Source organism: Candoia aspera, chromosome 1, assembly GCF_035149785.1.
Source record: "Candoia aspera isolate rCanAsp1 chromosome 1, rCanAsp1.hap2, whole genome shotgun sequence".
In the NCBI taxonomy this organism is placed as follows: Eukaryota; Metazoa; Chordata; class Lepidosauria; order Squamata; family Boidae; genus Candoia; species Candoia aspera.
The window spans coordinates 178,920,627-178,936,535 of NC_086153.1; the positions used below are offsets into that span (position 1 = coordinate 178,920,627).

The 15,909-nt window shown below is 38.8% G+C and overlaps 1 protein-coding gene across 1 annotated transcript in view; it reads left to right on the forward strand.

Moving 5' to 3' along the window:
* Window positions 1-2,653: 2,653 nt before the first annotated feature.
* PGAP1 (post-GPI attachment to proteins inositol deacylase 1) overlaps window positions 2,654-15,909 on the forward strand; it is a 63,141-nt gene continuing 49,885 nt past the window's right edge. Inside the window, exons 1-4 of the mRNA XM_063318044.1 lie at window positions 2,654-2,823; window positions 8,641-8,794; window positions 12,001-12,176; window positions 13,275-13,446. Coding sequence (XP_063174114.1) covers window positions 2,680-2,823; window positions 8,641-8,794; window positions 12,001-12,176; window positions 13,275-13,446 — 646 coding nt within the window. The 5' untranslated portion in view covers window positions 2,654-2,679. The remainder of the gene's footprint in view (window positions 2,824-8,640; window positions 8,795-12,000; window positions 12,177-13,274; window positions 13,447-15,909) is intronic.

The window sequence follows — 15,909 nt, forward strand, 5'->3', positions numbered from 1 at the left end:
GTGAATCTATCTATGTGGTTGCTAGGAGTCAAAAATGACTTGATGACACATAAACAATCAATTATTAGATTGTCAAGTTCAATATGTAAGAAAGGAAGTCACACAATTTTTGCTCAGCTATCATTTACAAACAAGAATAATTCACTGAAAAATTCTCATATTATTTTGTTTTGCAATTATTTTTTTCTTTTAAATCATTATTCGTTTTTTCTGTTTAAATATGGTTTTTATTTTTAAGGGTCTTTAACCATAACTAAAAAACGATTGAAGATTGAAACCCTTGTAACCTTGGACAGAAAGTATCTTTCTGACTGAGCCTGCCCCATTTTTATTTCCCTTATATGTTCATTTTGTTCAACCATCCATTGGAACTGCCTTATCATGAAAAATAAATCTGGCAATAAACAGAACAACAGAGTAAAATCATATGGCAGTATCTCAAAATGACAGCTGGAGATGGGATGAACATAGATGATAGGGAAGCTGTTTGCAAGTTTCCCAGAAGACATCAGGCTGACTGCTGCTGGAAACATAATGCTGGATGGTTACCATTATATTGCCTTACCTTCCAAATTGTTTGGTACATAAGCCAATTGTACAGAAAGTTACTGTTTGTTAGAAGAGCAGCAATTTAATATTTGTGTTCTCTAAGCTTCTTGGTTGGTATTTTATGTATTATTAAACTCTAAGATTAATTTCCCATCATCCTAATTGCCTGATTTCTGCATTTTTTTCCTTGAAAATGTAAAGCACAGATACTTGTTCTGCAATTTCCACACCAAAATAATTTAATGCAAGTCATTTACCCAGAGCATTTTCATACAGTGACTCTTCACCAGTTTGAAAGCAGATCCAAACCTCTGTAATCCTATGAGGTTGGCTCCGTTCAGGGACTGAACCAATTTATTTCTAAAAGACAAATATTTGAATCTTCAGTGAAACAATGATATTTTGGTGGGAAAAACACCATAGCTTTGTGACATTTTCTCATTAACAAGATCTTCTGCCTCACCCTGGCTCCCAAGCTTTCAGATATTTCAAAGGAGGCTTGCTATCTTAGCATCTCTCCTTTAGGAATGGTGAGTTCTTTTGCCTAAATGAGTACAGTATAAATAAAGGACATGGGCAGAGAGTGTGGGTTTCATTTTCTTTCTATTTATTAAGCAGGCCTTACATTTATTCAGGGCTGGGCAGAGATTTTTGCACCATGATCCTGGCTTTTCAAGCTTGGCAGGTTTGGAGATAATTATGGAATGTTCTCTTTGAGGAGAACAAAAGAGGTAGCAGAATTCAAGTAGAAGTATCTACATAATTTCCTTTCAGTCTAATGAAACTCAACCAGTTCTTGCTTTGAGTGCATTTAGAGTAATGGTTTGATTGGTCTTATTGTTATCCAACATTATGTGAACACAGGTATACTTATGGTGCAAATAAAGTTTGTTTACACACGGCATTAAGCTATCATGTGATTTGTTTTGGTTTTGCCTGTTGTAGGAACTTCTCCATTGTAGATGTAAACCATGATTTAAAGCATAGGACAGTATGTTGTGCAAACCCAGTCAATTTAGGCTTAGTCAGCATAGAATATGGCGAAGCATAGTACAATGTAACAACCCATCTATTCCAGATGTGACTCAGTATCTCTTCAGCGAGCCTCTATGTCCAGCTTGTGGTATGCCTTGCCTTGAGTTGTGGGCAGGAATCACAGTCATCATGAACTTCCACTGTATCTAGGCTGGAGAACTTGTAGGCCTCTGTAGAAGTGATGTAATGTGCTGGGGGGGGGCTTCCTTTTTCTCAGTTTTGCTTTTGCAATTGATCATTGTTCACATTAATTCCAACAAGTTACAGTCCTGGCTTAATTTGGGTTAAGCTCCACTAAAGATCATTTCCTCACAACATGTGGGTTTATTATAGTCAGACAAAGGACCGGCCTGGAAGAAATTAGAGGAGGAAAGTAGGCTACTAGTCCGGGGTTGATAAATCCAGAAGACCAGCAGATGGAAGCATGGAGTTGGGAGTTTCGTACCTCCAGCAGGTTATCCGGATTTTTTGCAATCCAGATCTGGCAGACCCAAGCAGATGGCTTTGCTCAGGGATGGCGCTCAGGAGCCATTCTCTGGAAATTTAAACCAGCTTGTTACTTTATTATTAAATAAATGTTATGATTCAATGATACATCTTTTGTTCAACAACCCACTCTCCACATCTTTTAAAGATGTGACTTAATCTCCCATAGATACTCGGAGCGCTTCCTCCTTCTGTTTTTCATGTTTCCGCTCATTTTTCATTCCGGCTTAAATTGGTATCAGATGCAAGCTTCTGCAGCTGCTAAGTAGGCTCCTCCACCCCCGACTCCCTCCTGGCGACCGCCGCAAAAGCCTCCCTGCTAAAAGCCGCCAAGGCTCGGCCACCTGCTGCAGAAACAGCCCACTCGCCCCGCCCACCCAATCTGAGCGACCTTCCGAACATGGCGGACAGGAAGGCTCCCTTAACGCCCGAGGAGAGTTCAGAGGGTTTGTCGACCTTCCAAATATGGCGGAGGCCCGCCCTTCCTCCATAGCTCCGCCCCGCCTGGCGAGAGAGGCAGGCAGGACGATTCTCTGCCTCCTGGCGGGTGTGGCCCGCCGGGGAGAGGGCAGAGGTGGTTCTGGCGGCGAGGCGGCCGCTGAGGGCGACATGTGGCGGGTGAGGAGGGCGGCCGGAGTTTTGTTTTACGGGGTCCTGGCGGCTCTGGTGCTGCTGGGCGCCCGGGACATGCTCTTTCAGTATGAGGAGAACCGGTGCAGCATGACCTACATGTTCGACTACCCCGAGTACCTGGTGAGTGGCAGCGGCGTGCTACACGGCGGCCGTTTTGCCTCCCCTCCGCTTGTTCCCCCTGAGAGGCTCGCTCCTTCCCCCTTCCGTCGCGGGGCGATCGCAGACGTGCCTCCTCTCATGGAGTTCCTGAGAAACTTGGTTTCCGGCGAGACGGCGTGGGGTTGCAGTCTAAGAACCTCATGAAGGCTCCTCTCTCCAGCCGCCTCTCTGGCACTTACGAACGAGCCCTTTTCAGCGCCTAGCTCTTCCTAGGCTTGGTTCCTGTCAGTCCACAGGCGCCCGTCTGATGTGTGTATCTCCCTCTTTTTCAGAGCCTGGTTCAATGGGAGCCTCCCAGGGTTCAAGCATTTGTATCAGGTGCCCTAGAGCAGCGGTTCTCAACGTATGGTCTGGGGACTCCTGGGGGTCCCTGAGACACTTTCAGGGGACAGTGAAGTCAAATAAATAAATATTTTAAAATTTCTCAGTTTTGATTCCTGATATAGCAAATATCGATAGATATAACCCACCTAAGCCAAAGCTCTTCGGGGTCCTCAGTAATTTTAAAGAATGTAATGGGGACTAGAGACCAAAACGTTTGAGAACCACTGCACTAGAGGAGTAAAGTCTTCAGTAAATTGCTTCTGGATTCTAGCTATGAAAAGACAGCTGAGATCACTCTTCTTGGAGAACACATTTTTCAAGTTGTCTTGGAACTCAGATCTAAGGAGTCAGGGTCTGTATGTCCATGCAATCAACCAAAAGCCAAAGCTCCATTGGTCTTTTTTATCCCAGTAGAAAGTGGCCAATGCATTTACTGCTCAGTAGTTGCTTGATAGTGAGAGAACATGGTTGTTCAACAGTAAGGTTTCATTGGATTCATATCAGTAATTACAAAATATTTCTCTGTGAATGTTGATGCTGCTCTTTTTCTTGAAAAGAGTACTATTTCCTTTTCTGGCTTTCTAGTTCCTGAAGTGTTCTACCATTATCAGATGTTTTCTGATGATAGCTAAGATGAATAAATGCAGTAGGGTTCAATCTTTTCAAAAGCAGAATAGATCATTTTTACTCTGAAAATATTTGCACTAGACCTTTTCCCTTCTGTCAGCTTTTCCCCTCTTCCTTTTAAAGATGGCTATAATGTCAGCAGTTTGACCACTTATGGATAATGCTATGCACCATTTGTGGACTAAAACTGATGAAGACAAGTATCACAGAAAATGGGATGATATGACAGGAAGAGCAAAGCAGAACCTCCTGAAACTCTTCAGTATCATTATCTTTTCATATGGCTGTTTTAGGCATAGGAAGTGAAGCACTTATTTCGTCTCTATAACTATAATACTTGTTATTTCAGAAATTCTTTTTATCTATCTTGAAGTGGGACTCTAATTCCTTATATAGCATATTCAGCAAGAAAAAAGCTGGAGTTTTTCATCTGTATTTATTTTCCAAATTGTTTATTTAAAATATCCTTCATCCACAAAAAATGGACCCTAGTGTAGGGTACAAAGGTAAGTTGAGCATTAATCGAGTAAAATATTGAGCCAAAAAAATATATAATAAATCCCAGTTTGTGAATGCAGGGCCACCCCCACCCCCCACCCCACATTGTAGTAATTTACCCCTGAAAGATACAGATTTGGCTTCCAGAAATGTGTCTTGGACAGCATTCTGATTTTATAGTTAATTTTTCTTGCTAAAGGCTCTCAGAGGTGGCTCTTATCCAGTGTTCATAATAAATAGGCAGGTTGATGTGGGAAGAAGTGGTATATAAGGTCTTTGGATCCTGAGGTGGTCAATATTGAGCTACCATAGAATACACAATCCTGCTTTTCTAAAAACGTGTCCTTTCTGAGATGCCTTAAAGATTTTGATTCTGAGCTTCAAAGTGCAGGTTACTTTGAATATGATGCCTCATGTGCTAATTTCTTACTGACGCCTCTAATGAACAAGGACCTTGGGACATATGCTTCACATGGGTTGTTCCAGTAATAAAACTACTACACTTTAAGTTTTTGTGGAATACTGCACTTTAAGTTTTTGTGGAAAGCATTCTGAAATACGTTATCTCCAGGGTGATACATGGGACTGATACCACATTTTTGTACAGGACTATTCAGTAGTAGTAGGTTAGTGAGGTTTGTTCCAGACAAATGGGTATAGGTCAATAGGCCCTTGCCATATTTATCTGTATGATATACCATGTGGTACAGCCTCCTTGTAATGTAAGTCTATAATGTGATGATCTAAAACATTAGTTTTTTAAAAACAATACAGTGAGAGAGAGAGAGAGAGAGAGAGAGAGAGAGAGAGAGAATATTAAATGACTTTAGAGAAAGACACCCACAGTGTTCTGCAGATGATTTAAATTGGGTGTTGGAAGCTGCTGTGGGCTAAGTTTGTTAAGTACAGTAATAGCTAGTTTAATATACAGTGGGTGTGGGAATGTCAGCTATAAGTACTAGGGCTTTTGCAGCAAATTCAACAGGAAGGAAAACTACTGGTTATCTCACGATTTGTTGATTTGATTTCTGTCAGCTTAAAAAAAACTATTGTATTTCTAAAATAATTTGGGTGCCCTAAAATTAAATAAAAGGTACAAGATATTTAAATATTAAGAGTTAATAGGGGTGATCAAATCAATCCAGATTTGAAGAGGAAGGGGTGATAAGAAAACTGCAAGGACTAGTCCTGGCAGTAACAAAAAAAATGTTGGCACCTCCTTAAATCATACATTTCTTTTTGCGTGATCTCACAGCAAAAAAGATGCGGATTCTTTAAGGGATTGCTGACTGACAAGACATGATTGCCCATATGTGATCCAAGACCCTTTCTCCTTTAAATCCAAATTGCTGTAAAACCTGTAAGAATTAATGCTTGAATTGAAAATCAAGCAAAAGTTTGGTTTAGAAAGAAAATATTCAACATACTTTCAAGTATAAAACTTATATAGGAAGCAGTTCCATTGAACTAGTCATTTGAGTATAGAAACTTCATGTTGGAGCTTCAAAACTCAGATTCTGAACATTAGCACTCCATTTCCAGTAAAAGATGTCAGCATTCAAACCTGCCCCTCCAACTCCTGCTGTGCTGCCTCACCGTGGTGGTGGGTGTTCCTGGGAATGGTGAAAGAAGAATACTGAGAATGTATGCCAAGGGTATATAATCCCAGCAGGATCGCCCAGGGTTTGAAGGTCACTCCACCTGCCCAGCTAAAGCCAGCAGGCACCTATATTGGGCAACAGTGATATAAGAAGATGCTGGAGTGGATGATCACTTCAGTGGCAAGAGCAAAGGCATCATTTCATAGTGTGCAGGATAAAACAATGGTAAACCTCTCTAGTATTTCACCAAGACAACTACATGGATAGACAGTATAAAGTGATTGATGATATAGTGCTGGATGATGGGCCCCTCATGTCAGATGGCACTCATCATGATACTGAGGAAGTGTTGAGAATCTTACAGAGTCCTAATGGTGTTTATGATGTGGCTAAATTAAAGCCTTTGGGACATCTAGTTACTGATGTTGCCATGCAGGAAAAGAAAATCCAAGGCTGCTAAGAGAATTACAGTGGGTGTAAAAAGCATGATCATGGGAAAGATCAACATGATGAGAGATAAAATGAATCAAGTACACATCAACATCTTGGGCATCACTGTATTGAGATGGACTGGAACTGGATACTTTCAGTCAGAAGATTATATTGCTTATTATTCAGGACATGAAAAACAAGGAACAGCACTGCTTTCATAGTCAGAAGGAGTATAGCAAGAAAATACTTGACTATAATGCAATCAGTAACCAAATAATATCAATTAGATTTTATGGTTGGAAAATCTAATTTGTTTGAAATAGATGTGCTGCTTATGGTTGGAGACTGGAATGCCAAAGTTGGAAATATTAAGGTGAAAAATGCAGTTGGATTGGATGGGCTAGAAAATTGAAATGAAGCAGGAGAATAATTTATTAATTTCTGCCAATCCAGTTATTTCTTCATTTTTAATATAGTTTTTAAACAGTCAAAATGCCTCTATACATGGACTTCACTAGATGGAATACACAGAAGTCAAAGTGACTATATAATTAGTATAAAGAAGTAGAATTTTCATTATAACTGCAAACACATGGCCAGGGGCTGACTGTAGAATAGATAACGTTCAAGTTCCAAGTTATGCTAAAGCAGAAAAAGAAAACCAGCCAGTTTCCATTATATGATTTTTTTTTTAGAACTTTATTATTTTTCAACATATAGTTAAGATACAAACAAAAGAAAATATAGAACAGATAGAAAACAGAACTAAAGAAAAAAGAACAAACTATAGAAGTGTCAGTAGAGAGAAAACAAAAAAGGAAAGTGACCTCCAACTTTCTCCGATATAGATATAGGTAAGTTTACAAATCTAGTCCCTTACAATTAATTACCCTATGTTAACATTATTTCTATTACAGCAAACCATTTAATCTCTAAAACCCAAAATCAAAAGATCATTTTTTTCTATTAATGATCTTGAGCATATGCCCATTTTCTTTTTTTTATAGTAATTTTATTAAACATTCCAATTAAAAAGCTAAAAACTAATACAAACTGAAAAAAAAAGAAAAATAGAAAGTGCAGAAAAGAAGAAAAAAATAGAAAAATAGAAAAGAAAGAATAACAATATAGTAAAGAAAAAGAAATATATAAAGAAATGACTTCCCCCTTCATCACAACAAGTATAAACAATTTTAATAACTTATCACCTTCTCTTAAAATACAACAAATGATATCTTCTTCCCATATCTCATCTCTTAACTATAAACAAATCCTTAAAGCCTCATTGTTTCAGTCCTGGTCAGGAAAAGTCCATTAAGGGTTACCAGAGAAAACTACATATCTATTTTAACCTTGATCAAATAAACCTTTATATTCCTTCCTTTTACTTTTAACGATCTTAATCTTTAATCCCTTCAAATAATGTCCTAGAACTTGATTTCTTTTCATTTTTTCTTTGTCCCTTCTCACAAAATCATTCAAAATTTTAACAAGTCTCTTTTCTAAATCCAATATAGGAAAGTTATCCAGGTTACTCTTTTGGTTTGTTATTTGTATATCCCTTTTAATTATTAAGACATCAGCCAGTTTCATTTGTATATCCAGTGTAGCACCTTTTTCCATATCATTCTTGTAGCCTGTCATTTTTAAATATACTTTCAGATCAGTCTCAGTCTTGTCCGATAAAACTTGTTCTTCTTCCATAACATCTTTTAAACACAGTCTGTCTATAATGGCAGACGCTCTTAAAATTAACTTCTGAATCCATTGTTCACAAATATCATTCAGTACGTCCAAAGAATTCAAAGCAACAGCATTTTCCCATGGGAAGGATTCTTGTAACTAATTTCAAATCTTATTCAAATCCATCTGGACCCTTAATCCATTTGTAACTTTCCAAAATCAATATTTTGCTATTTATTCCAAAAAGAAAGAAAGGAAGGAATGAAGGATGGAAGGAAGAATTTTTAAAAGTCCTTTAACTTGTATTTAAAACTTCTTTCTATTTTAGGATCTTCTCCGAAGTTACTGTCAGACAGAAGAAGAAAGCAAATGTTCCATTTTTAGTGTGTAGATATGCAGTTCTTTAATTATATAAAGAAGATAGTGAAATATTCAAAAAGCTGTCATATTTTTTCAGTCTTTTAAAAGTATGGCTGTTTTATACTAATAAGATAGTATGTTTTATTTTGTATAAGTTTTATTTACTCTACATTGCAATTGCTTAGATTCCTTCTGTTAATAACAAAATATTACCTTTCTTTTGCTGAAATACATGTAAGTATCTTTGTTTCAGAAAATAAAATTACCTAAGAAAATATCCAGACGTTATCCAGTCTATGAGCTCTATCTCTATGGGGAAGGAATTTATGCAGAAGAAAATAGAAATCTAATCTTAACAGGGATTCCTATCCTTTTTCTTCCTGGTAATGCTGGAAGTTATAAGCAAGGTAAGCCAGCTCTGAAGGAATACCAATATGGATATTGTAATCCTTTGTAAGCAATGAAAAGCTTCAATATCTCTGTAGAATACTTGAAGAGGGGGTAGCATGGGATTAATAATTTTACATGAATCTGTGTTTTCCTGAATAATAAATGGTTTTCATTTATTTATTAATCACATTTTTAGACTTCCGCAATCCCAAAGGAGTCTCAGCAATTTACAGCTTACTCAAATAAGCAATATACAATAAAAATAAATAAAAGTCTACAAAACAGTTAAAAATGCAGAATAAAATGAAGTAACAAAGCCAGGCTATAACTCTACCAAGATGGAGTTAAGGACCAGGGGGGGTTTCCCTTGACGTAAAGTCCAGTCGAATCCGACTCTAGGGGGCGGTGCTCATCTCCATTTCTAAGCCTTGGAGCCGGCGTTGTCATAGACACTTCCGGGTCATGTGGCCAGCATGACGACTCGGAACGCTGTTACCTTCCCGCCGAAGCGGTACCTATTGATCTACTCACATTTGCATGTTTTCGAACTGCTAGGTGAGCAGGAGCTGGGATTAACAACGGGAGCTCACCCCGCCGCGCGGTTTCGAACCGCCGACCTTCCGATCGACAGCTCAGCGGTTTAACCCGCAGCGCCACCGCGTCCCTGTTAAGGACCAAATGCCATCTAAAAAAGCTCAGTTTTGAGCTGTTTCTGGGTGGGAGCCAGCTGAGTGGTCTACTGGAAACCATTCCAAAAGCAGTGCTTCTGAGCCTCCCTACCACCGTCTCCTTAAAGTGGAGGCCCATTAATAGTTCCTCCTGGATAGGTTGAATTAGCTTGGCAAATACCATTGGGAGAATGCAGTCCTATACATAACTTGGAGCCAAGCCATATACATTATATAAGTTATCAAGAGCACTTTAAATTGCACTGGAAAGTCTGCCTGTAACCAATGTAGGGCCCACAGCACTGGTGTAATATGCTTCCTCTAGCAAATACTGGTTAGCTCATGGGCTGCTGCACTCTGAACGAACTGGAGCATCTGAGTAGTCTTCAAAAGATCCCTGTGTGGAGCTCATTGCAGTAATTTAAATGGATAGTAAGAAGGGCATGAGTCATTGTAGCAAGGTCCTGCTGCTCATGGTAGGGCCCACAATTGGCACACCATACAAAGCTGGGAGAAGGCCCCCTGGCTGTAGCTTTCACCTGCTGTTTTAAATGGAGCCATAATCCAGAAGGACCTGAAAGTCATGGACTTCCTCTTCTGGGGGTGTTGCTCCCCTGTCAAGAGACCACTGGAGCAGGCAGACAGCTCTATTGGACAACAAGTATCTTTTTAGGATTCACAATTTAAGCCTCCAGGTATTAGGATAGGACTTCAGTGCATCCTCAGTCTGGTCCGGGGTAGCAATGTAAAGCTGTATATCATTAATGATACCACACACCAAACTATTGGTTGACCTCTCCCAGAGGCTATGTGTATAGGTTAAATAGGAGGGGGAGAGCACTGACCCCTGACTCCCACAAAGGAGTAGCAACCAGGCCAATCCCCCCTCCCCTCCCCAACTGGTATCACCGCAACATAGTTCCCCCAATCTCCCACATGAGGTTCAGAAGTATACCATGCTTGGTGATATTGAAGGCCATGGAGAGATCTAATAGGACCCAGGTAAGTGCACTGTCTTCTTCTTGGGCCAAAGATACACCAATGCTACTGATGCTGGCTATGTTTTATGTCCAGGCCTGAATCCTGACTAAAAAGGGTTCAGATAATCCATTTTCTCTAGGGTACAACGTGTTGATTCCCTACCACCATCTCAACAGCCTTTCCCTGATGTTAATTGTTTAGCACCTCTGAATCCAGGGAGGGCATTTTAAGGAGAGAGTTCATTAAAGCCTCCTTCAAGACCACTGATAGTGTTTCCTTCTGCAATGACTTTAACCATCTCCCAGATCCAGATATAACTGACTACTGCCTGGGATCTCCATAGGGCCAGACCTATTTGAATGATCTGCCCCAGACACTACATGGATACAAATGACATATTGATGGCACCAAAATGTATTAAAAATGCTATCCTTAGGGTAGAAATAGGTATAGTCTCATCGGATGCCAGAGCATGGTTCCTTCTTTTGATCTTCTGGGTAAAGCTAATTATGTTGCCTATAGGTTTAGCCCCATTAATATTTAGAGATCATTTTAAGTCATCTTGGCTAAAAAAGCCTTAGACAAAATTACATTGTTAGGCTTCTCTACGGAAAGTCTGTGCTCATTAGGATATGATAACGCTAGAACCGCCCTGAAACAACAAATCTGGAATATAGCTCTACAAACAAATTTAAGTAAGTTGCTACACCCCAATATCCGCCAATTGCTTTCGGAAGGGTTCATTCCAGCTTCTTATCTATCATCTATCATAATTTTGAAGTTTCGTAAAGCTTTTACTTTAGCCAGGCTGGACGCATTGCCCTCAGCAGTCCTTTTCGGACGGTTTAAGGGTACTCCCATGCACCTTTGGCTATGTCCATGTGGAGACAGTTCAATAGAAATCCTAAGCCATATGCTATTATATTGTTCCCTATATAAGGACTCAAGACAGAGCCTTATATATCCATTACTGAAGAAATTTCCAGGTAGGGAGAGTGACTTCTACCTAATGCTACTTCTTTCAGATAAGGACCCGAAAATATCCTCCCAGGTTGCCCAGTTTTGTGCTACCATCTGCACAATACGCCGCACCATCACTTAGATTTGGAATTTTTAACATAGTATTTTATTTTAATTCATTTAGTATTTTTATTTTTAAACAAATTTTGGATCATACTATATTGATGGCTTTTGTTTTTACATACATATATGTATTAATGTAAGATTGTTATTATGTATAGTTTTATTGGGTCTGGCCTTAGGGCTGTAATAAACGTGATTGATTGAAATGACCCTGGGTCAGTTCACCAATCTTTTTTGTTTAGCAGGCTAGTTTCAACTATGTGTCTTTTCTGAGGTTCCTTCTGAAAATAATACTGTTCTCAAGTTATACTGCATATTAAGCATGGATTTTTGGAGCTTGGAGTTTGAAGACACAAAATTACAACCAGTTTTTTTTTTAATTCCACAGTATTGTTTTTTGCCTCCTAGCTACTGTGCCTCTTTTAAGGATCTACTTCACCATCAAATCTAGGATTTTAATCATGTCCGCTTCTAATGTATGTTTTTTTCAGTACGTTCTCTTGGATCAATAGCACTGAGAAAGGCAGAAGATATTGGCTTCAAATATCATTTTGATGTTTTCAGTGTAAATTTCAACGAGGAACTTGTTGCACTATATGGTGGAAGTTTACAGAAGCAGACAAGATTTGTGTATGAGTGTATTAAAATAATTCTTAAATTGTATAAGGTATGCACAATGTGTATTAACTTTTATACAATGTGTAAGTGTCTTGTATGATAGGTTAAGACTGCTCATGCTGCAGGGATTTTTTTTGTCTAAGGATGAGAACATTTGCTTTAAAAATGAATTTTGGCTTTTAAAAAATATTTATAATGTACTTTTCCTACTCTGGTAACTATTATGTATGTGGATGATAATTTCATTCTCTAAATTTGGAGTGTTTTGTAGCCAAAATGACACATACATCCAGTTGAGGGAAATAGTAGGCTCAGGTAAACTCAACGCTTTGCATATATACTAATAACTTTTTAAAAAAAGACTGTGTTGTGGACAAAGTAATTTAAAAAACAGCCCAAAGGGACTTGTGAAATTTAATTTCATAATTTGCCCCTTAATCCTAAAAACACTTAACACAGACATTTTCCTCTAGTTTTAGTTGATCTTCCCTAACTATACACTTAAGAGCCAGTTGTGTAATGGTTAAGGCATCAGGCTAGAAACCGGGAGACAGTGAGTTCTAGTCCCCCTTAGGCACAAAGGCAGCTGGGTGATCTTGGGCCAGCCACTCTCTCTTAGCCCTAGGAAGGAGACAATGGCAAGCCACTTCTGAAATCTTGACAAGAAAACTGCAGGGATTTGTTCAGGCACTCACCAGGAGTTCACACTGACTTGAAGGCACACACACACACACACACAAAACCACTGTGTACAGTTGGAGTGATTTACTGTTTTGTGCCATTACCCCCATGATGCAGAGAGTATAGAGGATGGCCTTGATGAACAGTGGGAAGATCCCTTACCAGGCAGTTATCAGGTACACGTAGCTTGAGCTCGTACCAAGAAAGAGATTTAAGAAAATGCCTCAGACAGGTTCTCCTCACAATTCACCTGAAGATAAAAAAGCGAGGAAGGGAAGCACATTTAGTCTTGCAAGATTCTGTTGCTATAGCTGTTCTAATAGAGATAGCTTTAGGCCAACATGGTCTTTTTCTTAGTCTGGTCTGCCTTAAAGGGCTGACATTAACTGTTAAATGGGAAAGGATTTGTGCTTTTATATGTTTTCATTGTGTCTAATGTCAGATAATTTTTCTTCATTTTTTGAAGGGCCATGTGTTTGCTCCACGCAGTGTTGCAGTAGTAGGTCATTCCATGGGCGGTCTTGTTGCAAGAGCACTGGTGACTCTTAAACATTTTAAACCAGAACTTCTCAATTTTCTTGTTACTCAAGCCACACCTCATGTTGCACCTGTGTTGCCTTTAGATCAATATATTACTGGTAAGTTCACTTATAAGAACTTTTTGGATTTGTGGGGTTCTATTTTGCCTTCCCCCTCCTTTTGACTAGCTTCCTTCCCGTTAATTTGATGCAAAACACTGTTAAAATTCTGGAACCTTCCTTGTTATACTTTCTATTAGCTATTTGGCCAGAAATGTGTTGTAGAGTAGTATTCTGGAAAATACTCAGTTTTGAGAGTTGATATCAAAGGTTTTCTCTCAGTGTGTACTTGTTTAATCATGGCTTGCAGATAGTATCTTAAAAAGATGCAGCTAACCTTAAATTTTATGATTAAAATAATTGTACTTAATATGTCCTAACAACACCAACTTTTGCTGGGTCCCCATGATGGCCACTTCATCTTGTGCCTGCACATGAGTGAGACAGGGACTTAGGGGCAATTATATTCTGTTTCTGTGTTGTGTTTTGGTTGGATCACTAACTTTGGATTCTGAAAAATCGTCCAGGGTACTCCAGAATTCATCAGATATTATTTCCAGATCCCTCACTTCTGTGGGCAGTGGGATGACATTGTGAGACAAAATTTCCCCCAATAGTGATTTGACCATTATTGCTGGATTATGCTAACTCATCCATATCCAAGACTCTTATAAACTAAATCAAAGGTTATTTGCCTAATATCAGTTTGAAACACTACTAGGACAGTCTCAGTATGAATATTAAGTTCTCGAACACCAAAATGAAGACCACCTCAGACAGTTTGGTTATAGTCTCTATGATAGCAAGGAAGGTACACCAGCTGTATCCCCAGTCTTGTCTTGTTGACCCAGAGCCAGCTTTCTTGTAGGTACTCCCCATTCCTGGAGAATTTCCAGTGAGCAGAATGGCATTTCTGTGTCTCACTTCTGACCCCACAGTCCAGGCTGATGCTTCATTGAAAAACTAGGTTGGTAGAGTTGGATCATATCCATGCCATTAGCTAACTGATCCATGTTTCAGTACTTTATCTTTCATCTTTGAAAAACCATATCATAAAAGCCATAACAGCATGAGGTCTTACTTTGCTAACATTACCAGGAAGGGGGAATCAGAAGCCAAGTATCCAACACATGGGGAAAGATCAGAGGGAGGAACTGTTACAGCTTCTCAAAAGGGATGACCTAATTTGTTAATATCCCCCCCCCAATTAGCCTGCTTTTAAGGTAGGTAGGTAGATTTTTCATGCAAGAATAATTGTGAATAATGCAGTACCATATCACATTTTTTCCTTTAAGACCTGATGTGATGAAACAAGATCTTTCAGCATCTGATTCCAGGTCCCTAAAATAGATACTTTTAACCACTATGTTGAAAGTGACAGAAAGGGACTCACCAAGAATTTGTCTTCTATGCACAGGCAATGTTTCTAAGATGCAAATCATATCTAATGGTATGACATCTGGAAAGAGTAAGCTTTCTAAGTACTAAGGAACTACAGTTGTTATACAGAAGGACTACTGAAAGTAGCAGAAAGTGCTTGCAGTAGATGGATAGGCCAGGTATATATTTATGTTTCCATCTTCCCTAAGCATGGTGTTTATCCACACATGTGAAAAATCTTGCTTGTGATATCTCTTCCAGTCCAGAATGAGGGGTAATACTATGCCTTTTCCTATGGTATAGAGTCTATGTATGGAATATCAGATGATGGTTGACAAATAGTGAAAATAGATAAATGTTTTAGTAATTTGTCAGGCTTAGCATATATTTCCAGTATGGATCTGCACAACTACTATCTTCTCATGCTTCCCAGGTATTAGAGCTCATGTAAGCTATTTTCCTTTATACTAATGGGATCAGTTGTGGTATTTCCTAATCCTTAACCTCAAGACAGTGCTTAAATTTCTTTCATTCCCATCTCATGAGGTAAGCTCTTAGGGTCCCTTTTGCCTTTCTGATATATTTCTGGTGTTAAGTAGCAGCTAGAGAAAGCTGAGCAGAGATGAGAGCTCCATATTCATCTCAGAAAAACTGACTATATTAACCAAATCAAAGCACACAGCAGTGGAAGAATGACATTTGTACTATAGGTGAGTCAAGGATTTCAAGGACAATCAGTTGGAATAAGTATGTTGAAAGGGATTCAGTTTAGGAAAAAAGTGCGTTAATGTCAGGAATATCACAGCATGTTACTAATAGAAAATATATTAGTGTTATTTTTTACTGCAGTGGTCAACCCCTTTGCTGATTCTTTAGTAGATATTTTGAAGTTAATGGTTTGATCATTCTGTAACCTCCAATAAGAAAGAAACTCAAAATGCAGAATTCATATTTTGATCTAGCAGAATGTTCACAGTATAAGAATTTGTTACAGCTTACCAGCTTCAGTGGAAATTGCAAGATATCATTGTCTTACTTGGTTAATCTTACATTATTTGAAATATACAAAAGTATCACAATTCTCGTGGCATATCTTCTGTTAGTAAAGCTTCATAGCTTGGTTGTTATGTGCTGATGTCAAAT